This window comes from Tiliqua scincoides, chromosome 1 (assembly GCF_035046505.1).
Source record: "Tiliqua scincoides isolate rTilSci1 chromosome 1, rTilSci1.hap2, whole genome shotgun sequence".
Classification (NCBI taxonomy): Eukaryota; Metazoa; Chordata; class Lepidosauria; order Squamata; family Scincidae; genus Tiliqua; species Tiliqua scincoides.
In genome coordinates this window covers 219,443,633-219,471,291 of record NC_089821.1, presented here as the reverse complement: position 1 = coordinate 219,471,291, position 27,659 = coordinate 219,443,633, and the positions used below count along the sequence as shown (strand labels likewise).

At 42.4% G+C, this 27,659-nt stretch overlaps 2 protein-coding genes across 2 annotated transcripts in view; one reads left to right on the top strand and one right to left on the bottom strand.

Annotated features, from left to right (window-relative positions):
* Window positions 1-16,885: 16,885 nt before the first annotated feature.
* On the bottom strand, window positions 16,886-26,705 carry GTF2H5 (general transcription factor IIH subunit 5). The gene is made up of 3 exons (XM_066611326.1): window positions 26,452-26,705; window positions 24,307-24,362; window positions 16,886-17,442 (listed from the first exon to the last, which is right to left on the bottom strand). Exons 2-3 carry the CDS (start codon window positions 24,339-24,341, stop codon window positions 17,262-17,264), a joined length of 216 nt encoding a protein of 71 aa, XP_066467423.1. The 5' UTR covers window positions 24,342-24,362; window positions 26,452-26,705; the 3' UTR covers window positions 16,886-17,261.
* A 69-nt stretch (window positions 26,706-26,774) lies between these two features.
* The window catches only part of SERAC1 (serine active site containing 1), a 31,831-nt gene continuing 30,946 nt past the window's right edge, over window positions 26,775-27,659 (top strand). The window contains exon 1 of the mRNA XM_066616101.1: window positions 26,775-26,838. Within this exon, the coding sequence (XP_066472198.1) occupies window positions 26,831-26,838 (8 nt within the window). The 5' untranslated portion in view covers window positions 26,775-26,830. The remainder of the gene's footprint in view (window positions 26,839-27,659) is intronic.

Genomic DNA, 27,659 nt, shown 5'->3' with positions numbered 1-27,659 from the left:
GGAACAAATGTTCTCATACCTCGAGGAGGTCTCTGTGACTGCCCCACCACCACAGGATGCAGCACATGCCCCAGTGGCACAGCTGCACCAGTACTGGAAAATTGGATAGGATTTGGCCCTCAGTTCTTTCTTGCGTGTCCCACCTGTCTACCAGTATCCTACTATCACCCCTGCTCTAGTTAATCACTATTGGACAATTTTGAAACTTGGACATAGTACATAGCTTATTGTACACGGATATCATGTTTATCCGTGTACAAAAAGCCATTTAGTTATTTGATTTTTCTCTGTAAACCGCTTTGTGAACTTTTAGTTGAAAAGCGGTATATAAATACTGTTAATAATAATAATTAATATCATGTTACTATTTCTGCTGCTGCTGAAGTAAGCACTACTTTCAAGGTTACCTTTTCTACTCACAGGAGCAGACAAGATTTCACTGACAAAAAATTATAACATCAGCACTTTTTATCCATAGTTACTCAGAAGTCAGACATGGGAGAATTATAAATCTCAAAGCAGATCAGAATCCGTGGTTGCTGAAGCAGTTTGTGACTAGGACTCAGACCTGGAAGATCCCAGGTTAACTCCCTACTCAGCCATGAACCTTAGGGCCAGTCACTATCTCTTAGCCTTACCTACCTCCAGGGTTGTAGTGAGGACAAGAAGAAGGAAGGAGCTATGTACACCACCCTGAGTTCCTTGGGGAAAAAAGCAGTATAAAAATGTGAAAATAAATATAAATGTGCTTCAGTACCTAAAGGGTTAAAAAAAAATAGGAAACATTTGAGAAAGCAAAGAACTGTCCAAAACAGATCTAAGTCGGTGTACATTATCTATGAGAACGATCTTATAAACTGATTGTTCAATCAATAATAATTGCAAATATAGTTTGTACAAAAAAGATTGGTTGGCCTGTGGTAAAAAATGTCCCTAGATACAACCCTGTCTTGTCTATAGACTTACTGGGTCTCCAGGAGGGGGTGGGAGGAGTCAGTAGCATCGAGCCAGCTGACAGACCCACTCTATTGGGGTGCACAGCCAGGATAGCTTGTCCAAGGTCCCAGGTAAGGCCACCATCACCCCTGTGGCACCCTTTCATGCCTGCACAGATCTTGGCACCCTCAGGCTCCCTGACACCATGCCTGGTTTTAGCCATGGCTGCTGACCCAGTGTTTTCAATGTTTCCATGAGGGAGGGGAGAAAGCAGGGAGATATGAGTAAAGGAAATAACACTTCAGCTCAATCAGGGATTGCACTTGGGCTTAAGGGGACTGGACAGGAAGGGATGGGGACTACAAAAGAAGTCAGGGCACCGATGGTGAGGGCTGGTGGGTAGTAGCTGAAGGTGGTGATTGGGACCAGGTGGGACTACATGGATGTTGTAAAGGCCCCTAAAAGGCATCAGAGGAGGGAGGGTGGTATAATCCCCCCCCACAAACCTTTGAAGCTCTGAAACAACCCTTAGTTTCCTGCATCCAAGGAAAGCAATCCAATGGCAGCCACTAGGCAGAGAGGAGTGCACCGTAAAGGGACAGATTTCCTTTTAGGGCGTAAGGCCTGAACCCTCCTGCACTCAGCCAGACCATGGGGAACCTACAAATCCTTAGCCTTGTCTGCCCATATGAATGGATACCATTGTCATCTTATTAGCTGTCTGTAGGAACCAGGCATTGTATGTGTGAGATTTGGAGATGGGTGAACTCTGAGCAGGATCTTGTAACTAGATCAGTTTCACCTAGCTCATAAAAAAATGGAAAAAGAAATAAAATATAATTATTATAATTTCCCACAAGTTTGTTTGTCAGTCAACCTTTTCCTCCCAAGCCATTTTTCCACATCTGTGGGAACGGTACCATGTGAAAGCTAAGGAAGGACAAAGTACCAGACCATGTGGGAGAACCTGTATCTTTGGTTTAGGTACCCAGTCCTAATACCTCTTTGCCCAAGAAACGTCACAGATTAGTGGTTCTCAAAGCCCTACTCAGCCCTCTCCAACTCTTGGAAATGTTGTAAAAAGGGGAAAAACCTACTTCCGGTTTTAATCCTGAAACAGGAAGTGGGTTGTTTCTTTTTACATTTCTAAGCCTTGGGGAGGGCTGCTGAGGGGGTTGCAGGCTCCCCAGACCCTCCAGAGAGCCATAGTGACCTGAAGGTAAGTTAAAAAAAAAAACCCTTCCTTGCCTGGCAGCAGCACAAGCATGACGATTGTGTTGCTGCCGATTTCTAGGCCATTCCGGTTCCCCTGGTGGGTCACGATCCACCAGTTTGGGATTCACAGTCATAGATGAATCACACTGCTTTCCCCTTCATTTTTCCAGATAAATCAGTGCCTTTATGACATGAGCAGTATTATTTGTGTGTCCCCCTACACCTTGTACCAACTGTCATGCTTGTTAAATAACCCCCATCCCAAACTAAGGAAAGAGGCAATGGCCATCATGCTTAAGAAGCACCTTGTTAACATAGCTACCCAGATGGACTACAGGTGAAAACTGCTGAAGAGAAGAGGCAACTGAGATAAGGAGCATGAAACCACAGACACAGGAAAGGTTCCCAAGGGAGCAAGAAAGAGAAGTTAAGCCAATGGAAGGATAGTGGGGTGAATTGGGAAAGGACGTGTGGGTTAATATTTGCCCACCTAGGGTCCAATCCTATCCAATTTTCCAATGCTGCTGTAGCTGTGCCAATGAGGCATGCACTGCATCCTGTGGTGGGCAGGTAGTCACAGAGGCCTCCTCAAAGTATGGGAACATTTGTTCCCTTACCTCAGGGTGGTATTGTGGCTACACCAGTGCTGGAAAGTTGAATAGGATTGGGCCCCTACTCAGCTACAGCTTATCTTCACATCTGCATTTAGCAAGCATCTTGCTGCAGGGGTTTGAGACAGGCACACCCCAGGAACAGGTCTCAGACTAGCTCAGGGGGAAGGGGTTAAGGCACTCTAGTCCTCCACCCTGGTGTGGGTGGTTTGTCTTGGGCAGGCCCTGTTGACTGCACAGCCTTGCCTCTCTGCTTTCTGTTGCCTCTCCACTTCCTGCCTGATGGGTTGATAAAGGGCACTTGCTGGCAGCTGCTGGCCCTTAAGCATCCCTGGCCCTGCCCCTGGCCTCCACTGACCCAGTATGGGGCCCTGGCTGCTGAACTCTGCCTTCTGGGATCCCTGCCCTGGTAAGTTGGGGTCCCTGGGGAGAGGGGGAACCCTGACACATGCTAATAATCTGGAGGAGGAGGAGATTAGTTTTACAGGAGAGTTTATGATGCTGTTGGTTACTGCTAAGGTCCTATGTATATAAGAAGAGTTCAGTCAGGTAAAACTACAGGTCTGTCAGATCTAGCATACTGTTTCCAATAGTCACCAGCATGTAGAAGTTTAACAAATAGTGTGTGAAAGCAGTCGTCTCCTTCTGTTGCCAGAATTTGGAATTTATGGCTAATAACCATTGACAGCTTATTATCCATACATTTGTATAGCTATCTAAGCTAGTAGCTATTCCCACATCTTGTGGCTGTGAGCTACATGTTAATGAATCTGCTGGCTGTAAAATATTACTTGCTGTTTGTATGTCCTTGGACCTAATGCCAGTCAGGTTAATAAGAATTGGAAAGTGTTCCAACTTCTTAATCATGCTGGTTCTCTTTCTCTGAACCTTTTCCAGCTCTAAGGTATCCTTTCTGAGGTAGGTTAACTTGAATTGTACATGGTGTTTGATATGTGGCTGCACCATGCATTTCTATAAAAGTGTTTGATTTTTAATTATGTTCCTAGAAAATCCCAACACTCAAGTTTGCTTTTTTTCACTGTCATCATGTATGAGGTTGACTTTTCAACAAGATGCCCCCTAAGGAGTTTGCCACCATTTTTTGAGGTTTGCTTTTAGTAATTGTTTTCATTAGTTTATCTTGGTTTCCATTTTTATCTACTATTATGAACAATCATGATTGCTGGGATCAAAAGATGGCATATAGTTTAAATAAATACATATGAACTGTGATTTTGTTTCCTGGGTAGTCTTAGCCAATTCAAACCCCATCAAGCAGGAATATGAAGTGGTTCCCTATACACCCAGTTTGGAGAGACCCTTCTGATGTTCTCCATCCTGGATGATTTGGTGTCATCTGCAAACCTGGAGAATCGGGGCCCAATCCTATCCAACTTTCCAGCACCCGTGCAGCCTCAATGCAGCCCTTGAGGCCTCCTTGAGGAGGCCTCTGTGACTACCTCCCCACCACAGGATACAGCACATGCCTCATTGGCACAGCAGCACCAACACTGGAAAAATGGATAGGATTGGGCCCTCAGTCCTCTTAGTCCATAACTGCTAGGGAGCTTTTGCTGAGGACTTTGTGACAAGTGCCTTCTAGATCACCTCTATACACATGCACTAGCTGACACTGTAAAAATTTTGGTAACATTAGTGAGGTAGGACTTTTTGGGCCAATTCATCCTCAGAAAGATTTGTTCATCTATGTATAACAATTCTTGATTGATTAATGCTCTGTACCAATGCTTTCTGACTTTTGTCCCAGTTAGTTAAGTAGGCAGATCTGTAATTTTCAGATTCCCTCTGGGGAAGAGGCTGGTTTTAATGATAAGTTGCATATTTTTATGAAATAATTAGCAATTTCATATTTGATTCCTTTATGCACTCTTGGGTGGTTGCCATCTGGTCCTAGTGACTTGTTAATTTGGAATGTGACATTCATCAACTCTACTTCACATAAGAGAACTAGTTGTACAAATTTCACAGTATTGCCTTTTTAATCTTCTGTTTTTATCTTAAGATCATATCAAAGAACATATGTTTTGAAACCAAATAATATATTTTAAAATGGAATATGTGTTGCTTGGAACTGTTTATTCTTCAGTTGGCTCCAACAGAAATCCAACAGATTTCAGTTTTGGGCTATGTCATTTCTATAGAGGGTGCTTAAGCAAGAAATAGAAGGCATTGCAAATTATTCTCTGGCAATTGCTTCTTGAAGAAAAACTCGAATGTTGGCCTTTTGGGGACAGGGGACCATTTATTGATTTATTTTTCTACATAAACCACAGTGTGACTTACATTTTGTCAAAAAGTGGTTTATAATTATTCCTAATAATAATGCAGGTATGAATTGCTTAATGACAGGGATATGTTCTCAGTAATATGATAAGCAAGTTTGTCACTGTGCAACCTTTGGTGGCTGAAGCGGCTGGGTAGCACCCAGAATGCCTTACGGCACCACAGCCTGACATGGCCCACCAAAAATCAGGTCATGACCCACAGTCTGGGAACTGCAGCTTCACTATCATATATGCAGTTGGTTGTTGACCAACACATTGCTATGCAGCACATACATGTATACCTAGCAGGCAAATACTACCCAGCAAATCCCTTGCAGTTATACAGCTCAGGTTGTTACTTCAGGATCACTGCCCCCCCCCCCCAAATAACCAATCTTACTTTAGGCTTGTATATTTATTAATATATTTCTATCTTGCTTTTGCCTCCATAATGAAACTCCAATGTGCCTAGCAACTTCAATAACTGACACATGAAAAATAACAGTAAACAGCCCCTTGAGATTTGCTCTAGGTTTGGGGGGCACTGGGCACAAAGTGGGCATTGGTGGCCCCCCCATAGAGCTTGGCAGGCTTACCAGGCAACAGTGGGACTAAAGCCTCCTTTTTACTTCTCTCTCAATGTTTCCAGTACAGCATTGCTCCAGCAACAGTCAGAAATCTGGAGGAATTAAAATGGTAGTTCCTGCCACTGAGACATGAACTAGCAAGGGGAAAATGTGTCTTAGGGGTGAATTATTTTTCAAAGGGAGAACCAATATCTAAGAAACTTTGCAAGCTACTACCAGGCCTGCAGCCACTGTTAAGAAATCTTGAAACTAGAGAGAGACCCACAATAAAGTTGAATAAATAAGGACACTTTTAACTGCTGCCTGAATGAAAATAAGGAGAGAGCTGGCCAGGACTCTCAGGATAATGCATTCCAAAGACTGAGTGCCACTGCCAAGAAGGTACTGTTACTTTTTTCCTCCAACCACACTTCAGATGACAGGACATATAACAGGTCCACCTGTAAATATCAAAGTATGGAGGCAGGTTCATATGGGTAGAGGTAGTTCTTCAGGTATCTAGTACACAAGCCACTTAGAACTTTAAAAAAACTACAGGGTAAAACCAGGATTTTGAACTAGGCTCAGAAATAGACTAGGAGCTGAAGAAGTTGGTGCAATGTAGACAGAAGTAGGCTGGCAGTTGCATTTTGAACCAGCTAAAGTTTCAGTTTTTCAGTGGCAGCCCCATGTGGAGCAAGGAGTTCACGGGTTCTGTAGCCATACTTCTCTGGTTACTACCACAGTTGTACCCCAACTTTGCTCATCACTGCATTGTTTTTATGATTAGTAAAGCTGAATAAAGGAAAAAGAGTAAAGCCTCCAGTTATCCAGGGGTTGTCCAGTTATGTCAGTTTCTGCTTACTCCTTTGGAAGGAAGGGGGGAAAGGTTGAAAGAGATCACTAGATGGCTGGTATTTTAAATTGAATACAGTAAACCAGTTCTCTGGTTAATTAACAAAATACTGGAGACAATAGAGATACAATAAAATTTAGCCCATAGAAGTTGGCGAGTTTTGCAAATTTTAATCTATTAATAATATCCTTCCCCACATTCACTGTAACACTTGCTACAATGATATACGGAGCCTCCTAGCCAACTATACGAAAGCACATGGGCCATTGTCCAGGTATCCCCCACACATAAAACAGTTTTTGGTTGAAATTAAAGGGCCATGTTTATCAATTGTTTGCTTACAACTGGTAAATGCAGAGGGTCCTCTAAGACCACCTCCCAAATGTGGGCCCCTAGAATGGAGGGGATTGTTACCTGCCTGAGCCCTCCTGGTGTAGCTACTCTGGGTCCAAACCCAGGATCACCTTGAAGCTCTCCCAGTGTCATCACATCCAACCTCTGTGAAAGAGGATCAAGGAAGCAGAATTGGTCTACTGGCCCTGCATAGGGCAGCCTCTAAGGCCAGTGTCACAACTTGATGTGGACAAAAAGCCCACACTAAGTTTGTTTGTCTGACTGCTTAAACACAGTCAAATTTAGCAAGAGACATTTTTTAAAAATGGAAAGTGGAAAGGAGCAGGTCTTGCAAACACCAGATCACAGAGCCGCTTTCCTGCCTGAGGCTACATGAAAGGGGAAGGAGTAGTATGAAAGAGAGTAGGGAGGTGCCACCAGTTACATGACTGACAGGAAAAGAAACCAATCTTCCCTGCAAGGAGTGTGGCTCACCCCTCTCAGAGCAGAAACTAATAAAACACCTAATTCACTCGCAGACCTAACCCACATGTGCTAGAATCCCACTCTCCTTCAATGCCTTAATTGGATGGGAGGGATCCTTTGAGGCTTCAGCAATGTTCTTTCCCTGACCACTTTTGGCTCCCCCCAATCACTGCCTGGCCCACAACCCACATGCACTGAGGAGTTAGATCTTCACAAGAGAAGCCCATACTCATGACAGGGGAGCTTCATTCTGTTTCTTTTTGCTTGGGAGGAAGGGCTTCAATGTCATCTCCCACAAATACTGGGCATTGAGGCAAATACATTTCCCAAACTACTATGTGGGGGCTGAAGCTCAGGACTTGTCACCCAAAAACAAACACTGATGCCCATGTATATCCAAGAAAAGTTCCAGAATTGATCAAGGATCAAATTCATAACTGAAGATATTTCAATATCATGAATATTTGAAATTTGAGATATTCTTCTCCCATATTAGTTTCTGCTTTAAGAAAATAGGAGACTGCACTCATCTCATACACTTCCTTCTCCCCGTCTAATGGCATATTTTGTTTTATCTTGTTCCCATTACTGCCAATTTTTTTAATATAACACATTTCAGACACATTTGGCTTTTCTTTATATGTACTGCACTCATTATTAGATGTAATCTACATATGAGCCATTGGGCCCTAATGCAATATTGAAATAGCAATAGTAATATTATATAGCCATAACTAATGGCCTACCTTCAGTTCTTCCTACTTTTTAATATTAAAATAAATAATGGCTATTGGAATCCTAGGGCTTTTAGAAAATTGTACTAAAGACTAAGCCAAAAACCATGCATACTTTTTAGATTGAATCCTCCAAAGCCTATGCTATATTTATAGATTTTGCAGAGTTTTAATCACAGATGAAAGTGTGCTCATTAATTGTTGAAGCAAGAGGGCTCTAAAGCACATTAACTGATGTTTTTTTTCTGAACTACAACAGAGATAATACTCGAATTAATACAAAGGGGTATCAGAGATAAAAGCTTACGAGAGAAACCATTGAAAGTTCATAACTACAGTTAAAAATGGTTTTTGCAAATAATGCATTAGTAGAAATGAACTACAGTATCGGAATCTCAAATTGATATTCTTTTGTGAGTATCTGATATGACATTAGAACATGGCGTAGCTAGCAGAGGGATTGGTCTGCCCCGGGTTCCACCCTTGGGAGAGTGACATCACTAGTATCCAAAATCACTAAAATCACAATTTTTAGGAATACAGGCATAACCTAATTATCCACAGATTTTTCACCTGTTTTATCTCAACACAACAATAAGGGCTCTTTAAATTAAAGGAAAAAAGTTGTTTAACAATAGCCTCATTAATGCAAGAGAGGGCAGCTGGCTGACAATCCATCAATCATTCTCTCTCCAGGCACTTAGAACAGCTTCACTCCAAGTGACCCCTCTCTTCCCCCTGAGCATGTGAAAGAAAGATAATCACTGTCCATCCTTTCCCAGCGCTGTGCTCTGGGGGAAGGGAGGGGTCGCTGGCTCTGAGTGAAGCCTTTCTAAGTGCCTGGAGACTGATTGATGGATTGTCTGCCTAATGACTCTGTCTTACATCACAAAGGTCAGCAAGGCTGTTTTTAAATCAACTAGCAAAGGGACATTTTTTTAATGGATTTACTTTAACGCGATTTTTGTCATCCAGGTGAGTTCTGGGAACAGAACCCTTTCGAGTAATGAGACTTAACATGTAATACCATCATGTTATTGCATATTTTTTTGCATATTTTTAGATTGTGAGCCCTTTTGGGACAGGGAGCCATTAGTTATTTGATTTTTTTTTCCTGTAAACCGCTTTGGGAACTTTTTGTTAAATAGCGGTATATAAATAGTTATTATTATTATTATTATTATTATTAGTTACAATTTGCTTAAGTCAAAACAGACCAAAGAGACTGATTGTTCAAAGAGGCAATGAGATGTTGTTATGACACAGCATGGAACCAGTAAGGTGACATCCTGGGGGGGGGGGTGTGATACCAGGTGTAGATTCAGTATTTGTGTTTGGGGGGGCATGAGCACTACCTCAATTTCAGAGCTCAGGTTAACCAGGTGGGTAGACCTGGGCTCCTAATTGAACTTTGGCCTCTGTGGCCAAAGTTTGCTGGGTGAGTAAACCTGGGCTCAAATCTGGAGCCCAGATGTACCTGCCAGGTAGACCTGGGCTCACATTCCTACCACCCTCTGGAACTCTCTTCTCAGCTGGTAGACGTCGGTTCCTATTCTGACTGGTGCCAAATTTTGGTCCCTATCCTGGCAGGCACCCTTATCCACTGATAAATTAATTTTGTCTTATTGGGGGGGGGGTGACAAAAATTTATGGGACCCTGGTGTTAAATGTAGCTATGCCACTGCATTAGAATGTTCATTGTTGGCACAATCTTTCAAGAACTTCTCCAGCCTGCTCATACTTGGTTGCAACCTCCTTTTGAAATGTCCTCTGACCCTTGAGACCCTACAGGAGATGCAAGGATGGGGAGGAAGGGGCAGGAAAACAGCACTGTGTTAACTGACTCCTACTTGCACAATTCTGGATACAACTCAGAATTTTCTTGGGTTACTATTCCAATGTGTTGTGCTGTTAGGACAGCATAATGTGTTGTTAGGACAGTATAATGCATCATTCTTACACTTTATATAAGATGCTTACAAGATGCTTCAAATAATTACTTCAGAGTGATAAATTAGAAATGGAAATAACATTTCAGTAACTAATTTGGTAGCTTACTAAATGATATAGATATAAAATAATCTTTTCTACAGAGGCACTGCGCACAATGAATATACTCGCCTATAGGTCAAAAAATTTATGCCTGAAAATGGAGCCTGAGATCCTGGATCAACATATACCTGGGTCAATGCAGTGAATGGCGCAGGGTCCTCTGGGAGCTTCTGGGAAGCTTATGGAAGCTCAGCAGCTGTCTGGTGAGGTGGGGGGGGGGCTGGAAAAGGGCTGAAAGGCAGGAAGCAGGTGGAGAAAAAGGAGAATTTTCACCAGTAATTACAGTATTCAGAGGCAGCCATTTTAGCCTCTTCTCCAGACAGGAAGAGAAGTGAAGGCGCTTCTGGGAACTGTAGTCTGAATGGGCTGCTGCTATGGAATGCAGCACATACTCCCAGAAAGCCTCCCCACAATTCCCAGACAATTCCTTTGTCTCCCTTCCAGTTTGGAGAACAAGGAAAATGCCTCCTTTTCTTTTGCTGCTGCCTCTGAACATTCCTGCCAGGTCATTTGCAAAAAATTTCACCCCCCCCCCCCAAGTTTAGGGGTCTGGTTTTTAAGACCCCAGGATGTGATCCTCATTTCCACCTGAAGCTAAGTCCCAGGCTACAATGCACCGTTACTTAAGAGTAACACCCATGGAAAGCAGTGGATCTGCTTCTGAGTAAAGAAGGTTGCAACTGTGCGCAGCTCAGTCCTTGTTGTCTCCCTGCTGTGAACTGAACTGCACACTCCCAATTGCATGTTTTATGTAGAGCCTCTGGCTTAACACACCAGGCACCTTAAGGAAGTATTTGATTGATGGTTGTACTGGTATGTTGCTTACAGGCACAACACGTACTCTGACACTTTACACAAATGTTGTGAAAACCAGAATTTTAAAAGTTAATGAACAAAAATGTATCTTATGATCTTTTATTGTATTTTTAATGAATTAGAAACTGTAGTCTTTAGGTAACAATTACTGGAAAGTTATTTTTCAGGATCTGGCTTTAGGTAAAATCAGACAAAATTAGTCAGACCCCCCACTAAGTTTAACGCCCAACTTATCTGAGGGTCATAGAAAATTCCATGATTTGGGGCCCAAAACCTGCTCTTGACTTATCTGTGAGATTGACTTATAGGTGACTTGCTTAACTTTGAAGCTCATGGGAGCCTTTGGCTAAATCACTCTGTCTCTCTGCCTCATCAACCTCACAAATTGTGCTGTAATGATAGAGTGGGTTTATTCCAACGCCAGTTGCTTTAACAAATACTGTAATGCAAATATGAACACTCATTTTGGAGATCCTCAGCAGATGTCCTATTCTGGATTCTCCTGCCTTCAGAAGTTAGGTGTGTGGCAGGCAGGGACTTTTCTGTGGTGACATTCTAGATATGGTTCTACTTGTCCAGTGATACTTGCAGTTTGCCAACTTCATCGTCCTTTAGGCATTAAGCTGAAACCTTACTTTGCTCCTGGACTGTTAAATGGCTAATAAGATACAAGAAACCTTTATTGGCATATTTAAAATCCAAGCAGTACAAAACAAAGGACTGGATGGAGGGATACATGAATTAGTCAGTTCACCTCCAACCATGACCAACCAGGCCTTGCTGCCACGTATCAACCATTTGAGACCATCATAGAAATATGCCTCTTATATTTATATATCTGGCCACCACCCCAGAAAGCTCTTCATTTACCCCACTAAGCATGTATACAATTTTATTCTGGTCATTCCAACCCCAGAAAGCAGCCAAGTTCGGCAATAAGTAACTTATACGAAGATCTTGATATATAGGGCAATATAATAATATATAATAGAGTGTTTCTTCCAAACAGCTGCTCAGATGGAATGACATTACATCTCGCTAAGGTAAACGCCCTTCATTCTTGGGTGCATTCCAAGAAGTCAAAATACATAGACCTCCTTCCAGGTAGAATAGAAAGATGAAGATGTAGTGGAGAGCAAATTTTTGAGGCATTGCTATAAAGGTCCTGCTGCTCGATGTCAAGGAGCCTTCGTTTCAAGGCCCTATAGGCCTGTGCTGAGGGTAATGCGCTTAACAAGTCTGAGGAGAGCCCCACAGAGCATATTTTTATACTCAATAGTTAAGCCTGGGAAAAGTGGGGAATCAGGTAAGAGACCCCGTATCAGACTATCTTGATCTGTCTGGTCATATACTCTAAGCCAATATCTAGAAGTCCTAAGCCATGCCAGGGTTTCCAATCTGTGCTGTCTTGTTTCTAAACAAAGAGTTGCATAGGCTACACAGCGTGGCACCCCTAGGATCTTACGTAAAAACATCGCCTGCACTCTCTCGATTGTACAATCAAGGGCCGATAACCAAACTGGAATTCCATATAAGAGCTGGGAGATAATTATTTTCCAAAATATTAATATTAATTAAAATATTAATTTTTTAAAAAAGAGCTGGGAGATAGTTTTCACATTAAAGGCCAGCAGTGCAGCTGGGACATGAGTTACCCCTGGTCAAATGGAAGTGCATGATCGCTTGGGTTGTAACCTTGGCTAAATTCACTGCCATTTTGCAATGTGTAGCCCAAGAATGCTTATGGTGGAAATAAATTCCTAAAGATTTGAACTCTTTTACCTGTTCAATAACCTTCCCTTCAAAAGACCAATTGAGAAGTTTCTGAGATTTGAAATGGCTAATAAACTTTTATACCACTGTTTATACCATTGCTGTTGTAGAATAATTTTTCTGTAATTAATTGTAATTGATTACTTTTACATTATTTGTTAGCTGCCTTGAAAATCAAGAAAAAAGGATACAGCAGTTTGTAAGAGGTACTGAAGCTCAAGTCTGCCTAAGTATCGTGTGTATGGATCTAGAATCCATATTCTTAAAATTCCAATTATGTATGAGGTCATTGTTACACTATGCTGAAATACAAGCGAAACACCTGTATACACTCTAGAAGTGCTTTCTTCATTTCTCAGGAATCACAACTGAGCTCAGTATAAACTGCCCTCTGAAAGACAAAGTGTTTAGACATTTGGGCACCCAAACATAATGAACATGCTTCAGAGCTTTGGCCTCAAGAACTGGCTCAAGCCCCAGAAGCAATAATTCCTCAAAAGACTGAATTACAACTTAACATTTCTACCAGAGGCATCTTGCCAGACCCCAAAACAGCATGTCTATTCAGTTTCTTGTGCTATTCACTTCAATGCTATTTGATTTATAAATCTGTCAGAAAGTTCTACTTGAGAATAGCTTACCTAGTTTCCCATTTTGGTTTGTACAGTTATCCTGCTGTTAAAATATCTTCCCACCTTGAATGCAGTATGTTCTAATAAATTGGTTTTTTCTCTATGATAGTCATACACAATCAATACATGCATATTGATTAAAAGAATTGACTTACGGCCTTTATTTTCTTAGCCCAATCTTCTTCTACAGAGCTGTTAAACACATGATTCCAGGAGAGTTTTCAAGACCACAGATTCAGCAAGGTAACTGCATCATGCCATGGGCCATCAGACCATTCTCAGAGCTGATGGTGGATCTTGTAAAAATTTCAGGACTAGATGTTGTCCCATTCACCAAATATAATTAAAATACACCAGGATAGCATTCCTGATGTTAATGGCTTAGACAAGAGATTTGTACTTTAAAAGGTGATAATTTCCCCCTTATTTCTACGAAGATTTTTTTTTGAGGGAGGGAATAAGAGTTCAATGTTGAACTATATCATCTTTGTTTTATACTATACCAGCTTTGTTGTAAAAAACTTGGTAAGAGCTCCCCTTACTGGCATTATCCCCTTACTGATAAGCCTTTCAGACCAGCATTGCATTGAAGCTGACTTCTGAATAGACATGCAGAGGATGGCACTGTAGTTTATACAATGAGAACAACAGTGACCTAGCACACAAGGCTTTTTGTCTCTAAATATAATACACGATAAATTATAAAGTACATTAGATGTGTTTCATGCATTATAATTAATAACTGAATTGTATCACCATGACATCCACTTAGCAAATGGCATGCTGTTAAATTAATAAGAAAACATTTGGCTTCGTGGAAGGCAGCACAACAAATGCATACCAACTTCCTCAGCATTAAGATTTTAAACACTTGTTTTGTTCCTTCCTCTTGTGTTTTTCTATTTCAGATTAGTGATAAATTTATTTCATGATAAATATATCCAATTTATTTATGATAATTTATAAATTATTAATTTATTTAGTAATAATCAAATATAATTAACTTATACTGTACAATGGGACTGTGTACAAATATGTGTATCTGTACAAACACTTTAAGCTAGAACTCTGGACACACACACACACACACCACCCAGTGGAAGGGGCTTGTCTCCCCAATGTAGTATAATCCTTTCATATTTAAGTAAGCCAAAAGACCAGTGGTTGGGTCACTGAACATATACCTGGCATAGAGAAAAAATCAGGAGTGGAGAGTATGCACCACGAGGAACAATAACAATTGAGCTATCCTTACTGATAAATCAGGAAATGTTTATTTGCCAGGGTGAGAACAGAATAAGCTAATGTTGCATCATTTGTTTGCTAATGGATCTAACTGAACTAAACTACACACAGTAATTATGCCTACTAAGTAATATATTTATATGTTTATTCACTGAATTACTATCCTGTCATGTTCCTTAGCTTCAGACAGAAAGCTATTACAACCACACTATAAATTCAGATGACCAATTCAGAAGACCAATAAAAAGCCATAACTAAAACACCTTAAGTATAGTCTTCTAAAACTCATGTAAATAAGAGGTTTTACATTGCTTCTGGGTGGAGCTCAAGCTCTAATTTGGATGGTATCTAGAAATTTCCAGAGTAAAAATTTACTGATTTACATGCCTGTTCTTTCTGCCTGTTTTTCTTTGATGTATTGAGCACTATCAAATAGGTGCTCTTTGCTGATCGAAGCAATAATGATGAAACACAAAAAAGATATACCACAATGTATGTTCATTTTGTTTTATCCAGAACTTCTGGAAGGCTATTAGCCACTTCTGAGAAATAAGACCATCTCTGTGGGTCAGAAACTCTACAAGGGCACAGCAAAAGCCAAGAGAACTAACTAAATGGTGTCAGATTTCTTTGTGAAATTGAGGGGAAAAGTCTAATTAGCATTTAGCAACAAAGCTGTCTTTTTTGTGAGATTTTGACATCTGCTTGGCAGCAAATCCATACAGCCATGCTGATAATTGACTAATGCACAAAGAGGGGATGGAGTGGGAAGACATATCCATCAAGTGAGCAAATCTAAAATGTGAGCGCACACCAGCTTTCAAACATACTAACTGGATACTTTTATTCAATCCGAACCATGCAAAGTGGTTCCTTGATAAGTAGCAGTTTATACTTTTGCTCTGGAACGTATTCAATTATTTATGGTTCATGAACACCTTTAGGAAGAACTGCAATCAATGGAAAGAGACTGGAGAAGCAGCAGTTTTACAGAAGACACCCCCCCCCCAAACCCTAAACATTTTTATGCAGTACAGGATCAGACAGTATATTTAAAGCTCTTTGCATTATCTTATATTCTAAGAAAAAAGAAGTGACAACTCCAGTTTCTAAAAGGACAATTTAACTTCAGAAAGAGGAACCTCATATGGCTGCCTGTTTTGTCTCCAAGAATCATGCCAATGTTGATGACATCTATTTAACTATTCGTCATTCTGATCATTTGTATTCTTAGAAGCAAGTTCCATTGTGTTCAGTGTGGCTTACTCTCAGGAAAGTATGGATAGGATTGCAGCCTTAACATACTTCAATTTACTGTAGCTTCTTAGGAGAGGCAAACCAGAAGTTGTCTCTGAAAACCAGCTTTCAGAGGCTTCTGAGACCTATGGCAGCTAGCAGTGTGGGTCACTGGCCCAGTGCAACCCAGAAGAAGACTTCCCAGCACCACCAGGAGTGTTGTCGTCCACTGTGAAGGATGAGGTAGGTCGTAGCACCATTAAGATTGGGAACAGCTGGCCTAAGGAACAAAACACTTATTTTAAAAATTTATATGCTGACTTTCCCATGCCACAGCAGATGTCCAAGGTGACATACAAAATTCCAGAATAAAAATTTACAAACTACAGTAATTTAATTAAAAAAAAAATTAAACCAGTGGGGTAAGGGAAACTATTTGGACCAGAAATTTGGGCTCATCCCCTTATCTAGTGGATATACTGATATTGACCATACGTTATACCGTCAGATAAATTTTAAATTGAAGACACACATTCCTTTTCATACAGTACAACTATATATAGCTGAAAGAAGCCCAAATTTTTATTTTACAAACCTCCAATAAGCTATAGTTCAGTACTTCCGAACTGTATCTCAATATGGCTCATGAAGATGGCAAAGAATCAGGAAAAGTGATAAAAGTAACTAAAGATACTTTTTATTTATTAAAGATAAATAACTGAAAATTGAAGTAATAACTGAACATACTTGAAAAAAATATGCCCAACTGAAAATGATACACAGGAAAATTTAGTACACAATCCAGGGAACAAGTCCTACTGAGCACAGAGGAACTTTCTGCTGAACAAACACATATAGGTTACACTATTATCCTTACTAAGGTTGCAATTTTATACACACTTACTCAGGAACATGCCCCACTAAACCTAGTGAGACTTACTTCTGAGTCAACAGTCAAGATTAAGCTGTAAAACAGTTTTAAAGTCATGACTCAGATTACTAACATGTATCTATCAAAGCCTACCATATGAAATGTGGTGCCCTGGAAATGTGGAGCAAAGAAAAAATAGCACACTTTTTAATAGATTGGGATACTATGTGCTTTATAACAGAGGATAACAGAGCATGAATACCCATTCCCCTGCTCCCATAAAGGAAAGCCTAATAAGCTCAAAATAGCAACTATTTTGACCACAAATCACTTGTGGTGGCAGCCTGTTTATTGGCTCTCATCAAAATTAATTTTTTATAGTCAGTATCTCCAACACTGAAAAGTCATTCATGAACATAGCTGCTCTGGGACCCTGTATGGGGAGAAAAGGTGGGTAAAAATAAAGTAAATATTTAATCTAAATAAGTAAATTTATTACAGAGACTTTTTCTATCCAACCTGTTCCGTATCAGCCACAAGGAAAACAAGCAGTCAGATGTTCAGTTCCACGTCTATTGATTGCAGTTTGACACAGACAATTCCAGTCCCACTTTCTATTTTTGTGTAATGGGAAAAGAGTTCTGGTCCATTAACTCTCCCACTCTCTCCTGCAGGAAGTTAACCATCTCAGCTAACACAAAGACATGTGTTTCATCCAAATCTTGTATGATAAACTTCTTCCCCAGGGCATTTGACTCATCCAAGTATAGCAGGAACTGCTTCATGGCTGGATCACTGTGAAGACAGGAAGAAAATTATAGTCACATCACATGACCATCACATCAGTTCCCCAAGTTCTTGGAGTAATTAACTTGCAAGGCAGTTTGGGAGTTTTTTCATGAGTGATTTGTCGCTTTTCTCTTGTAGTCACACAGGCACCGACTGATCTTTGGAGAACTATTTAACCAAAAATCCCTAAGGGGCTGTAAAGTTCATTATATTAGAAATCTTTAAAAATAGGCATATTTTTCATTGACCAAGAATTGCTATAAAATGGGGAGCCCCAAAGAAGACCCCCTATTAAGAGGTAAAAATGATCTGTACAAGTATTTGGGTGGCCCTTCCAGCCCAAAGGGTGGCCCTTTAATGGGTAATCCGTAAAAATTCAGCTAAAGTTGTTTATGGAATAAAAATCTGAATCCTGTATAACATTGGTTCTCAAACTTTCCACGAGTTTGAGAACCAGGGTAAGCCTTTGAGGGGGTGGGGTGGAAAGCAACAATACGATCTCCAGGATTGCACTGCTGTGGGAGAAGGGGGGGGGGCTGTTTTTAACTTAACTTACCTGCTGCCGGGATACAGGAGGTGCAGGGAGCCCCATGGATCCCTCTGCAGGTCTCCCCATGGCTTGTAGAATGTAAAAACAGATTGTGACTCTGATTTTGCAATTGCAACCCAGAAGTGGGTCATGATAGTTTTTTTTACATTCTACAAACCGTGGGGTGGGGAGCGGAGCAGAGGATTCCGCAGGATTCCCCACCCCCTTCCCCCACAGTGATGTGATCCTGGGAATTACATTGCTGCTTTCCTCCTGCCCCTGCCCCTTAAAGGGAAAAGGGCAGTGGTTCTCAGGCTGCTGGGTCGCAACCCACCAGTTTGGGAACCATTGCCATAGGATGAGCTGACAGTGTATAAAGGATCAAAACCTCATGGGCCCTATTTGGCTTGTTAGCTGTACACAGGAAATTATGTATTGGCAACCTTCAGTCTCGAAAGACTATGGTATCGCGCTCTGAAAGGTGGTTCTGGCACAGCGTCTAGTGTGGCTGAAAAGGCCAATCCGGGAGTGACAATCCCTTCCACACCGGGAGCAAGTGCAGTCTATCCCTGGTCTGTCTCCCTGGCTATGGGCCTTCCTTCTTTGCCTCTTAGCCTCAGACTGTTGGCAAAGTGTCTCTTCAAACTGGGAAAGGCCATGCTGCACAGCCTGCCTCCAAGCGGGCCGCTCAGAGGCCAGGGTTTCCCACTTGTTGAGGTCCATCCCTAAGGCCTTCAGATCCCTCTTGCAGATGTCCTTGTATCGCAGCTGTGGTCTACCTGTAGGGCGCTTTCCTTGCACGAGTTCTCCATAGAGGAGATCCTTTGGGATCCGGCCATCATCCATTCTCACGACATGACCAAGCCAACGCAGGCGTCTCTGTTTCAGCAGTGAATACATGCTAGGGATTCCAGCACGTTCCAGGACTGTGTTGTTTGGAACTTTGTCCTGCCAGGTGATGCCGAGGATGCGTCGGAGGCAGCGCATGTGGAAAGCGCTCAGTTTCCTCTCCTGTTGTGGGCGAAGAGTCCATGACTCGCTGCAGTACAGAAGTGTACTCAGGACGCAAGCTCTGTAGACCTGGATCTTGGTATGTTCCGTCAGCTTCTTGTTGGACCAGACTCTCTTTGTGAGTCTGGAAAACGTGGTAGCTGCTTTACCGATGCGCCTGTTTAGCTCGGCATCGAGAGAATGAGTGTCGGAGATCGTTGAGCCAAGGTACACAAAGTCATGGACAACCTCCAGTTCATGCTCAGAGATTGTAATGCAGGGAGGTGAGTCCACATCCTGAACCATGACCTGTGTTTTCTTCAGGCTGATTGTCAGTCCAAAATCTTGGCAGGCCTTGCTAAAACGATCCATGAGCTGCTGGAGATCTTTGGCAGAGTGGGTAGTGACAGCTGCATCGTCGGCAAAGAGGAAGTCACGCAGACATTTCAGCTGGACTTTGGATTTTGCTCTCAGTCTGGAGAGGTTGAAGAGCTTTCCGTATGATCTGGTCCGGAGATAGATGCCTTCTGTTGCAGTTCCAAAGGCCTGCTTCAGCAGGACAGCGAAGAAAATCCCAAACAAGGTTGGTGCAAGAACACAGCCCTGCTTCACTCCGCTTCGGATGTCAAAAGGGTCTGATGTGGAGCCATCGAAGACAACAGTGCCCTTCATGTCCTTGTGGAAGGATCTGATGATGCTGAGGAGCCTGGGTGGACATCCAATCTTGGGGAGAATCTTGAAGAGGCCGTCTCTGCTGACCAGGTCGAAAGCCTTTGTGAGATCTATGAAGGCTATAAAGAGTGGCTGTCGTTGTTCCCTGCATTTCTCCTGCAGTTGTCTAAGGGAGAATACCATATCAGTGGTGGACCTGTTGGCTCGGAATCCACACTGCGATTCTGGATAGACGCTCTCTGCAAGTACCTGGAGCCTCTTTAGTACAACTCGGGCAAACAGCTTTCCTACAACGCTAAGGAGAGAGATGCCGCGGTAGTTGTTGCAGTCACCCCTGTCACCTTTGTTCTTGTACAGCGTGATGATGTTTGCATCCCTCATGTCTTGAGGTACTCCACCTTCTCTCCAGCAGAGACAGAGGATTTCATACAGCTCAGTGACGATGATCTCTTTGCAGCATTTTAGGACTTCAGCAGGGATGCTGTCTTTTCCAGGTGCCTTGCCAAAGGCAAGGGAGTCCAGGGCCACGTGAAGTTCTTCTAGGGTTGGTTCACTGTCAAGCTCTTCCAGCACAGGCAGGCACTCAATGTTGTTCAGTGCTTCTTCGGTGACTACATTTTCTCTGGAATATAGCTCAGGAAATTATAGCTCAGGAAATTATACAGGAAATTATGAATACTATATTACAAATCTATTGAGACATTAGACTTGGCCAGGGATCCCCCAACTTTTCAGTACAAGGGCCACATACTATATTTTACGCATTTTTGTGGGCCAAAAAAAATCAGTTCTATAAATAAATGAATGTTTTACTTTGATTTTTTTTTTGTAATCAGCATGATATGATTCAGAACAAAAGAAAAATATGACAATTACAAAGAAACAATCCCATGCTTAAACTGAGAAATGATATATAAGGCGTAAAAATGTCAAACACAGCAAATGCTCCGACAAAAACGTTGTTGGGGGCTGGATAAAATCTTGTAGCTGGTCAGATGTGGTCCCATGCCATAGTTTGGAGACCCTTGGATTTGACTACAGATAATGGAATAGATCCGTTAAATATGTATAAGCCAATTCAAAGTAGCAGGTTGTTTAGCCCTTGATGCACACAGCCTAATCTACCTTGTCAGTTTTGCGAACCACCAAAAACTGGGTTCTGACCCACTGGTGAGCTACAAACCCACCGTTTAAAACCCACAGAACATATATTTTTATCCAGATCAGCAACATTTTATTTTCAAAGTTTTGTTGTGGGCAAAAAACCTCAAAGTAATCATCAGCCTCTTATAATAAGCTTTTATAGCCGCATCTATGGAAACATTTTACAGAATGTTCCTAAACTAGCATATGCTGCAGCAGATTCAAATGGGATCTAAGCTTCTAATGTGACAAATGCATTGTTTAATGCAGATGTGTTTCAGAACAGGGAAAAAACCCCTGGAGGAGAATAATTATATCCCAGCCTATTAAGAATCCTGAATTCAAAAACTTAAAAAGAGTTGGTGACTTCCAATATGTCATTTTAAAGTATTATGCCCAAATAGATTTGTATGGTGAGGTACATGGGATAAACAAGCATTATGTAGAATTGCTGAAACGTCTACACCAATGATACCCCTATAAAGTTAGAGAAAATCCTGAAGAATTACTGAAAGTACAAAATATACATTTAAATAAGACAAAAGGAATATTACAGCTTAATCATAGGCATGTTTATTCAGAAGTCCCACTGTGCTCACTGGGGCTTATTCTCAGGAAATAAGAACATAAGAACAGCGCCACTGGATCAGGCCATAGGCCCATCTAGTCCAGCTTCCTGTATCTCACAGCGGCCCACCAAATGCCCCAGGGAGCACACCAGATAACCTCATTCTGGTGCGCTCCCTTGCATCTGGCATTCTGACATAGCCCAATTCTAAAATCAGGAGGTTGTACATGCACATCATGGCTTGTAACCCATAATGGATTTTTCCTCCAGAAACTTGTCCAATCCCCTTTTAAAGGCATCCAGGCCAGATGCCAACACCACATCCTGTGGCAAGGAGTTCCACAGACCAACCACATGCTAAGTAAAGAAATATTTTCTTTTATCTGTCCTAACTCTCCCAACACTCAATTTTAGTGGCTATCCCCTGGTTCTGGTGTTATGTGAGAGTGTAAAGAGCATCTCTCTATCCACTCTGTCCATCCCCTGCATAATTTTGTATGTCTCAATCATGTTCCCCCTCAGGCGTCTCTTTTCTAGGCGGAAGAGGCCCAACCTCCGTAGCCTTTCCTCATAAGGAAGGTGCCCCAGCCCCGTAATCAACTTAGTCGCTCTCTTTTGCACCTTTTCCATTTCCACTATGTCTTTTTTGAGATGCGGCAACCAGAACTGGACACAATACTCCAGGTGTGGCCTTACCATAGATTTGTACAACGGCATTACAATATTAGCCGTTTTGTTCTCAATACCTTTCCTAATGATCCCAAGCATAGAATTGGCCTTCTTCACTGCCGCCGCACACTGGGTCGACACTTTCATCGACCTGTCCACCACCACCCCAAGATCTCTCTCCTGATCTGTCACAGACAGCTCAGAACCCATCAGCCTATATGTGAAGTTTTGATTTTTTGCCCCAATGTGCATGAACTTACACTTACTGACATTGAAGCGCATCTGCCATTTTGCTGCCCATTCTGCTAGTCTGGAGAGATCCTTCTGGAGCTCCTCACAATCACTTCTGGTCTTCACCACTCAGAAAAGTTTGGTGTCGTCTGCAAACTTAGCCACCTCACTGCTCACCCCTGTCTCCAGGTCATTTATGAAGAGGTTGAAAAGCACCAGTCCCAGGACAGATCCTTGGGGCACAACCGCTTTTCACTTCTCTCCATTGTGAAAATTGCCCACTGACACCCACTCTCTGCTTCCTGGCCTTCAACCAGGTCTCAGTCCAGGAGAGGACCTGTCCTCTAATTCGCTGACTGTGGAGTTTTTTCAGTAGCCTTTGGTGAGGGACTGTGTCAAACGCCTTCTGAAAGTCCAGATATGTAATGTCCACGGGTTCTCCTGCATCCACATGCCTGTTGACCTTTTCAAAGAATTCTATAAGGTTTGTGAGGCAAGACTTACCCTTACAGAAGCCATGCTGATTCTTCCTCAGCAAGGCCTGTTCATCTATGTGTTTTGAGATTCTATCTTTGATGAAGCATTCCACCATCTTACCCAGTATAGATGTTAGGCTGACCGGCCTATAGTTTCCCGGGTCCCCCCTCTTTCCCTTTTTAAAGATAGGCGTGACATTTGCTATCCTCCAATCTTCTGGCACCGTGGCCGTTTTGAGGGACAAGTTGCATATCTTAGTCAAGAGATCAGCAACTTCATTCTTCAATTCCTTAATAACTCTTGTTGTTCTTGTCCCAAGAATGCATACTTGGGACAAGATTCCAGAGTCAATCTCTTCTCCAAATTTGTGGCTCCAAGGTCCTAATCTATAAAAAAAATATTCTAGGTGGTACCTTTTTACTTAAATTGACCCATTCACGTCTGCCAGCTTAGCATGACAGCCGTTTTCATGCAAATTAAGTTGTGTTCCAAATGTGAACTATTGCATGGTAAATCACTTCAACATTCATATAGATATGCCTTTGAAAATAAGAAGTACAGGGTGAGTCATAATGGTCTCCAGGATTTTGTAGAGCCATAACACAGTAACAGTAAGGAATATGGAAATACAGTACAGCACATGATGATAAGGTCTCCATGTTTTATATGTGTACACACTGGGGAATCAGTGCATCAGCTGGTAGGAGGTGTTCTCATTAGTCAGGATGGCATCAGGTGCAGAGAAGGCTTACTACGTTTTGGAGTACATGAAAAACAAGTCCATTATCACAGTTCAACAGCACTTTTGTGCTTGATTTCCTCTGGGGCTATGTTAAGGATAAGGTGTTTGTGCTGCCCCTGCCCTGAGATTTAATGGAACTGAAACATTACTATGGCTAACACTCAGGTGGACCACACAACGCTGGTGAGAGTATGGGCTGGACTGGATTATAAAATAGACATTTGCCATATCACAAAGGGCATCTGCAAGGTCTGTAAACAACTTTGGATATTTCTCTTTCCATTAATTGTTACCCTATCCCTTTCCACTATAATGTAGTGGTACACTAAAATCCCAGAGAGCATTAAGACTCACCCTGTAAGTTTTTGGGTCCTATGAACAGCAAAAAAAAAATAAAAAAAATCTTAATTATACCATGTTAAATGAGGCATTATATGCAAAAATGCAGATTGCATTATGTTAAGTGTTATTATGAAAAAAATAGAGCATGGACCAAAAATAAGCAATAAGAGAAAACAATTTTATTGGTATTTGCTACTTTAGGTAATAACTATAATCTTCTCACTTCTTACAACCAGGCTACATAACATGTTATAACATAGTGAAAATGTAGACAAATATGTGTACACAAGTAAAAATCAGAGTTCAGTTATTCCTTATTAAATCTTTGCCTTTTCCATTCCTTCCCCATGTTATCTCCCAACATGGGAGCATAACATGGTCAGCATTTTAATTATGAGCTCCTTTGAGTAACCATCTTTTATAAGACAATAAGACTACCACTTCGCCCATCCATTTCTTATACAATACATACTGCATATCTTTTATTGTAGATGTGCTGTTACTTACCATTCTATAAGTATTCCTTTCAAGACATTCACCATCTTCCCAACAAAGTCAAGTCCCTGAAATAACAGATAAAGAAGCCAAGAAGAGAGAGATGAAAAACAAAAATGAGTTGTGACACAATTTTAAACAGAACAAAACTAACCAGCTTTCACTGCAAATACTTTTAGATTGTCTAAACAATCTAAACAATTGGTTCCGTTACAAATATATGTATTCCAAGTATATTGCAAACATTGCAAATATGAAAGCATATCACTTTCAAGACAGTCTGCCTGTCTTCCACCATGAAACTCAAGATGGCACAAGATGGCCTCCTACACAGTCACCCATCCAGATATTGACACAAGGTGGATGTATTATGTGCTTTCAGTGTTCAAGAGGCAAGGAGATTTTTTTTAAAAATTATTAAAAGGAGAAAACAGCTGGCAGTTTTACATCTACTGATCAGAATCTGGAGCCTCACGTGCATATCAAGTCACTGACTACCTAAGAGCTCTGAAGTTGGAGCTGCAGATCTATTTGCAAAGCACAGGTCAATTTATACTCACTGAGCAGCCTCATTTCCTTGAAAGGAACACAGGAATAAACAACTATCCAAGGAAGTGAAGCAACTGAGGCCTGTACTGCAGTCCTCTACTGCATGAGTGACAAAGTCAGAGGGGCAGGCATATTGGTATGTTGTAGCAAAAAATGACAAGAGTGCCTCTGACACTATGCATTCTTATCTGGAAATACCATTCAGCACAATGGAACTTGTCTTTGCAGAATCATGCATAGGAATTTGCTGTAAGGTCGCCATTTAATACTTACTAAAAAGACCCATTCAAAACAATAGTACTTACTGTTGAGCAAAGAGGCACAGAACTGCACTGCTTAAGACCAACAAAATATAACTTGGCATAAATTTATGCCACAATTTGCTTGCTGTTAAGGGACAGAACAGACCCTTTGTTGTTTTTTAAATCTTATATAAACAACCCAACTAAGGCTGCAATCCTAACCTCACTTTCCTGGGGCTTACTTCTGAGTAGACCTGCTTAGGATTGTGCCGTAAGAGTCTTGTGGCACTTCCAAGACTAATAGATTGGGGCATAACCTTTGGTCAGCTAGAGAGCCCACTTCATCAGATACACAAAAAGCTTATGACACAATAAATCAGGATGCAACATGATTCTTGGTAGGTTGCCATAGACTAAACCAGTGTTTCTCAAACTGTGGGTCAGGACCCACTAGATGGGTCGCGAGCCAATGTCAGATTCCCATTCATTTCAATGATTTATTTTTAAATGTATTAGACTTAATGCTACCAAGGTATGTGACTGCATTTGGAGAAATGTCACAGATCTGTACTGCTAGGAAGATGCTTTTAACATTGATAGTAAATGGGACTTACTGCTGGGTAAGTGTGGGTAGAATTGCAGCCTAGGATTGTTAAAAATTTTCCTGCTTGATGTCACTTACGGTCATGACATCACTTCTGGTGGGTCCAGACAAATTCTTATTCTAAAAAGTGGGTCCCGGAACAGAAGGAGTGAGAACCACTGGACTAAACGTAACAGTATGATTTGCATACATAGTGAATATTTAAATAAATAAATGTGCCAGTACATGCATCATCATCATCAGCCAGAGACTTATATAAATTGCTCAACATAAGTTAACAATTATGTTTCATGTAGTTTGAAATAATAATGATGGTATTAGCAGATTCTTTTCCTCCTCTGGAAGCCTGCAGGCCTTTCTTCTCCCTTTGTTGGTCTCTAAAAGGTCGTTTGCTAAGACAGTGAGAGCCCAATCCTAGGCCTGCCTACTCATAAGGAAGTCCCATTATAGTCAATGGGGCTTACTCCCAGGCAAGTGGGGACAGGACTGCAGCCTAAGAGCCCACGCTTATGCCTGTCTACTCAGAAGTAAGACCCATTAGAGTCAATGGGGCTTACTCCCAGGTAAGTGTGGCTTACAGCCTAAGGTAACCGTGTGACTACAGCTTAAGAGCCCAATCCTAGGCCTGCCTACTCATAAGGAAGTCCCATTAGAGTCAATGGGGCTGACTCCCAGGCAAATGGGGACAAGCCCGCAGCCTCAGAGCCCACTCCTAGGCCAGTCTACTCAGAGGTAAGACCCACTAGAGTCAATGGGGCTTACTCGCAGGCAAGCGGGGACAGGACAGGGTTCAAGCGAAGCTTCTCAGCGCAGGGCCTTGGAGACGCTCGTGCGGGGGGGGGAAGCGAGGAGCGCGTCAGCAGCACGAACGGCGACACTGCGGCCCAGAGCGGGAGCGGGGAGCTCTGCTTCACGCGACGTCGCCTTGACGACCAAGAGTAGCCTCGTCTCGACAGCAGCCGGAAGCGCCGGACGCGAATCGCACCACACACCCGTGTCAGCCCCGCAGCGTCCAATTCGCTCTCCGGTTGGCTGGAGGGAGGGGTGGCGCATGCGCAGCTGCGTTTGAGGCGTGGTGGAGCGGTGCTCCCACTCGAGCGTGGGCGGGGCCTGGCGGCGTCGCCGGGGGACGGCGAGCGAGATGGACAGGTAGGGGCAGGGCGAGGCGCTGCTGCGGCGACGGCAGCTGCTCTTGGCCGGTGTCGCTGCCGGCGCTGGTGAAGGGAGGGAGCTGCAGGCCCAGCCAGGCAGGCAGGGGAAAGAAGGGGGATGTCGTGGCGGGCGGGACACGAGGCTGTGCGGGACGCCGGCCGGCACCGGTGGGCCTAGGCGGCAGTCCTGTCCACCCTTACCTGGGAGTAAGCCCCGTTGACTCTAGTGGGCCTTACTTCTGAGTAGACTGGCCTAGGAGTGGGCTCTGAGGCTGCAGTCCTGTCCCCACTTGCCTGCGAGTAAACCCCATTGACACTAATGGGCCTTACTTCTGAGTAGACTGGACTAGGAGTGGGCTCTGAGGCTGCAGTTCTGTCCCCGCTTGCCTAGGAGTAAGCCCTATTGACTATAATGGGACTTACTTTTTGAGTAGACATGCATAGGCTTGGACTGCCAGTGCCCTGCACAGCCTGAAATAAATGACTTTCAGTGTAGATGCAAAGCAGAAGTGATTCTAGTATGTCTAAAGAGGACTTATTTGGAAGTGAAACCCACTTAAGTGTAATAGCCCAATCCAATGCGTTAGTCTACTCAGAAGTAAGTTCCATTATAGTCAATGGGGTTTACTCCCAGGAAACTGTGGATGGATAGGATTGTAGCCTCAGTGGGTTTACTGCTGAACAAAACATGCCAAGGCTTGTGCTGTCCAGAGTGGCTCTTGAGAGAGCTTTCTGTTCTGGCCTTCCTAAAATCTGCCTCCTAGTTCCTGTTCTGCAAGTCACTGAACAAGATTTTGCCTCCATCCCCACTCCCACATA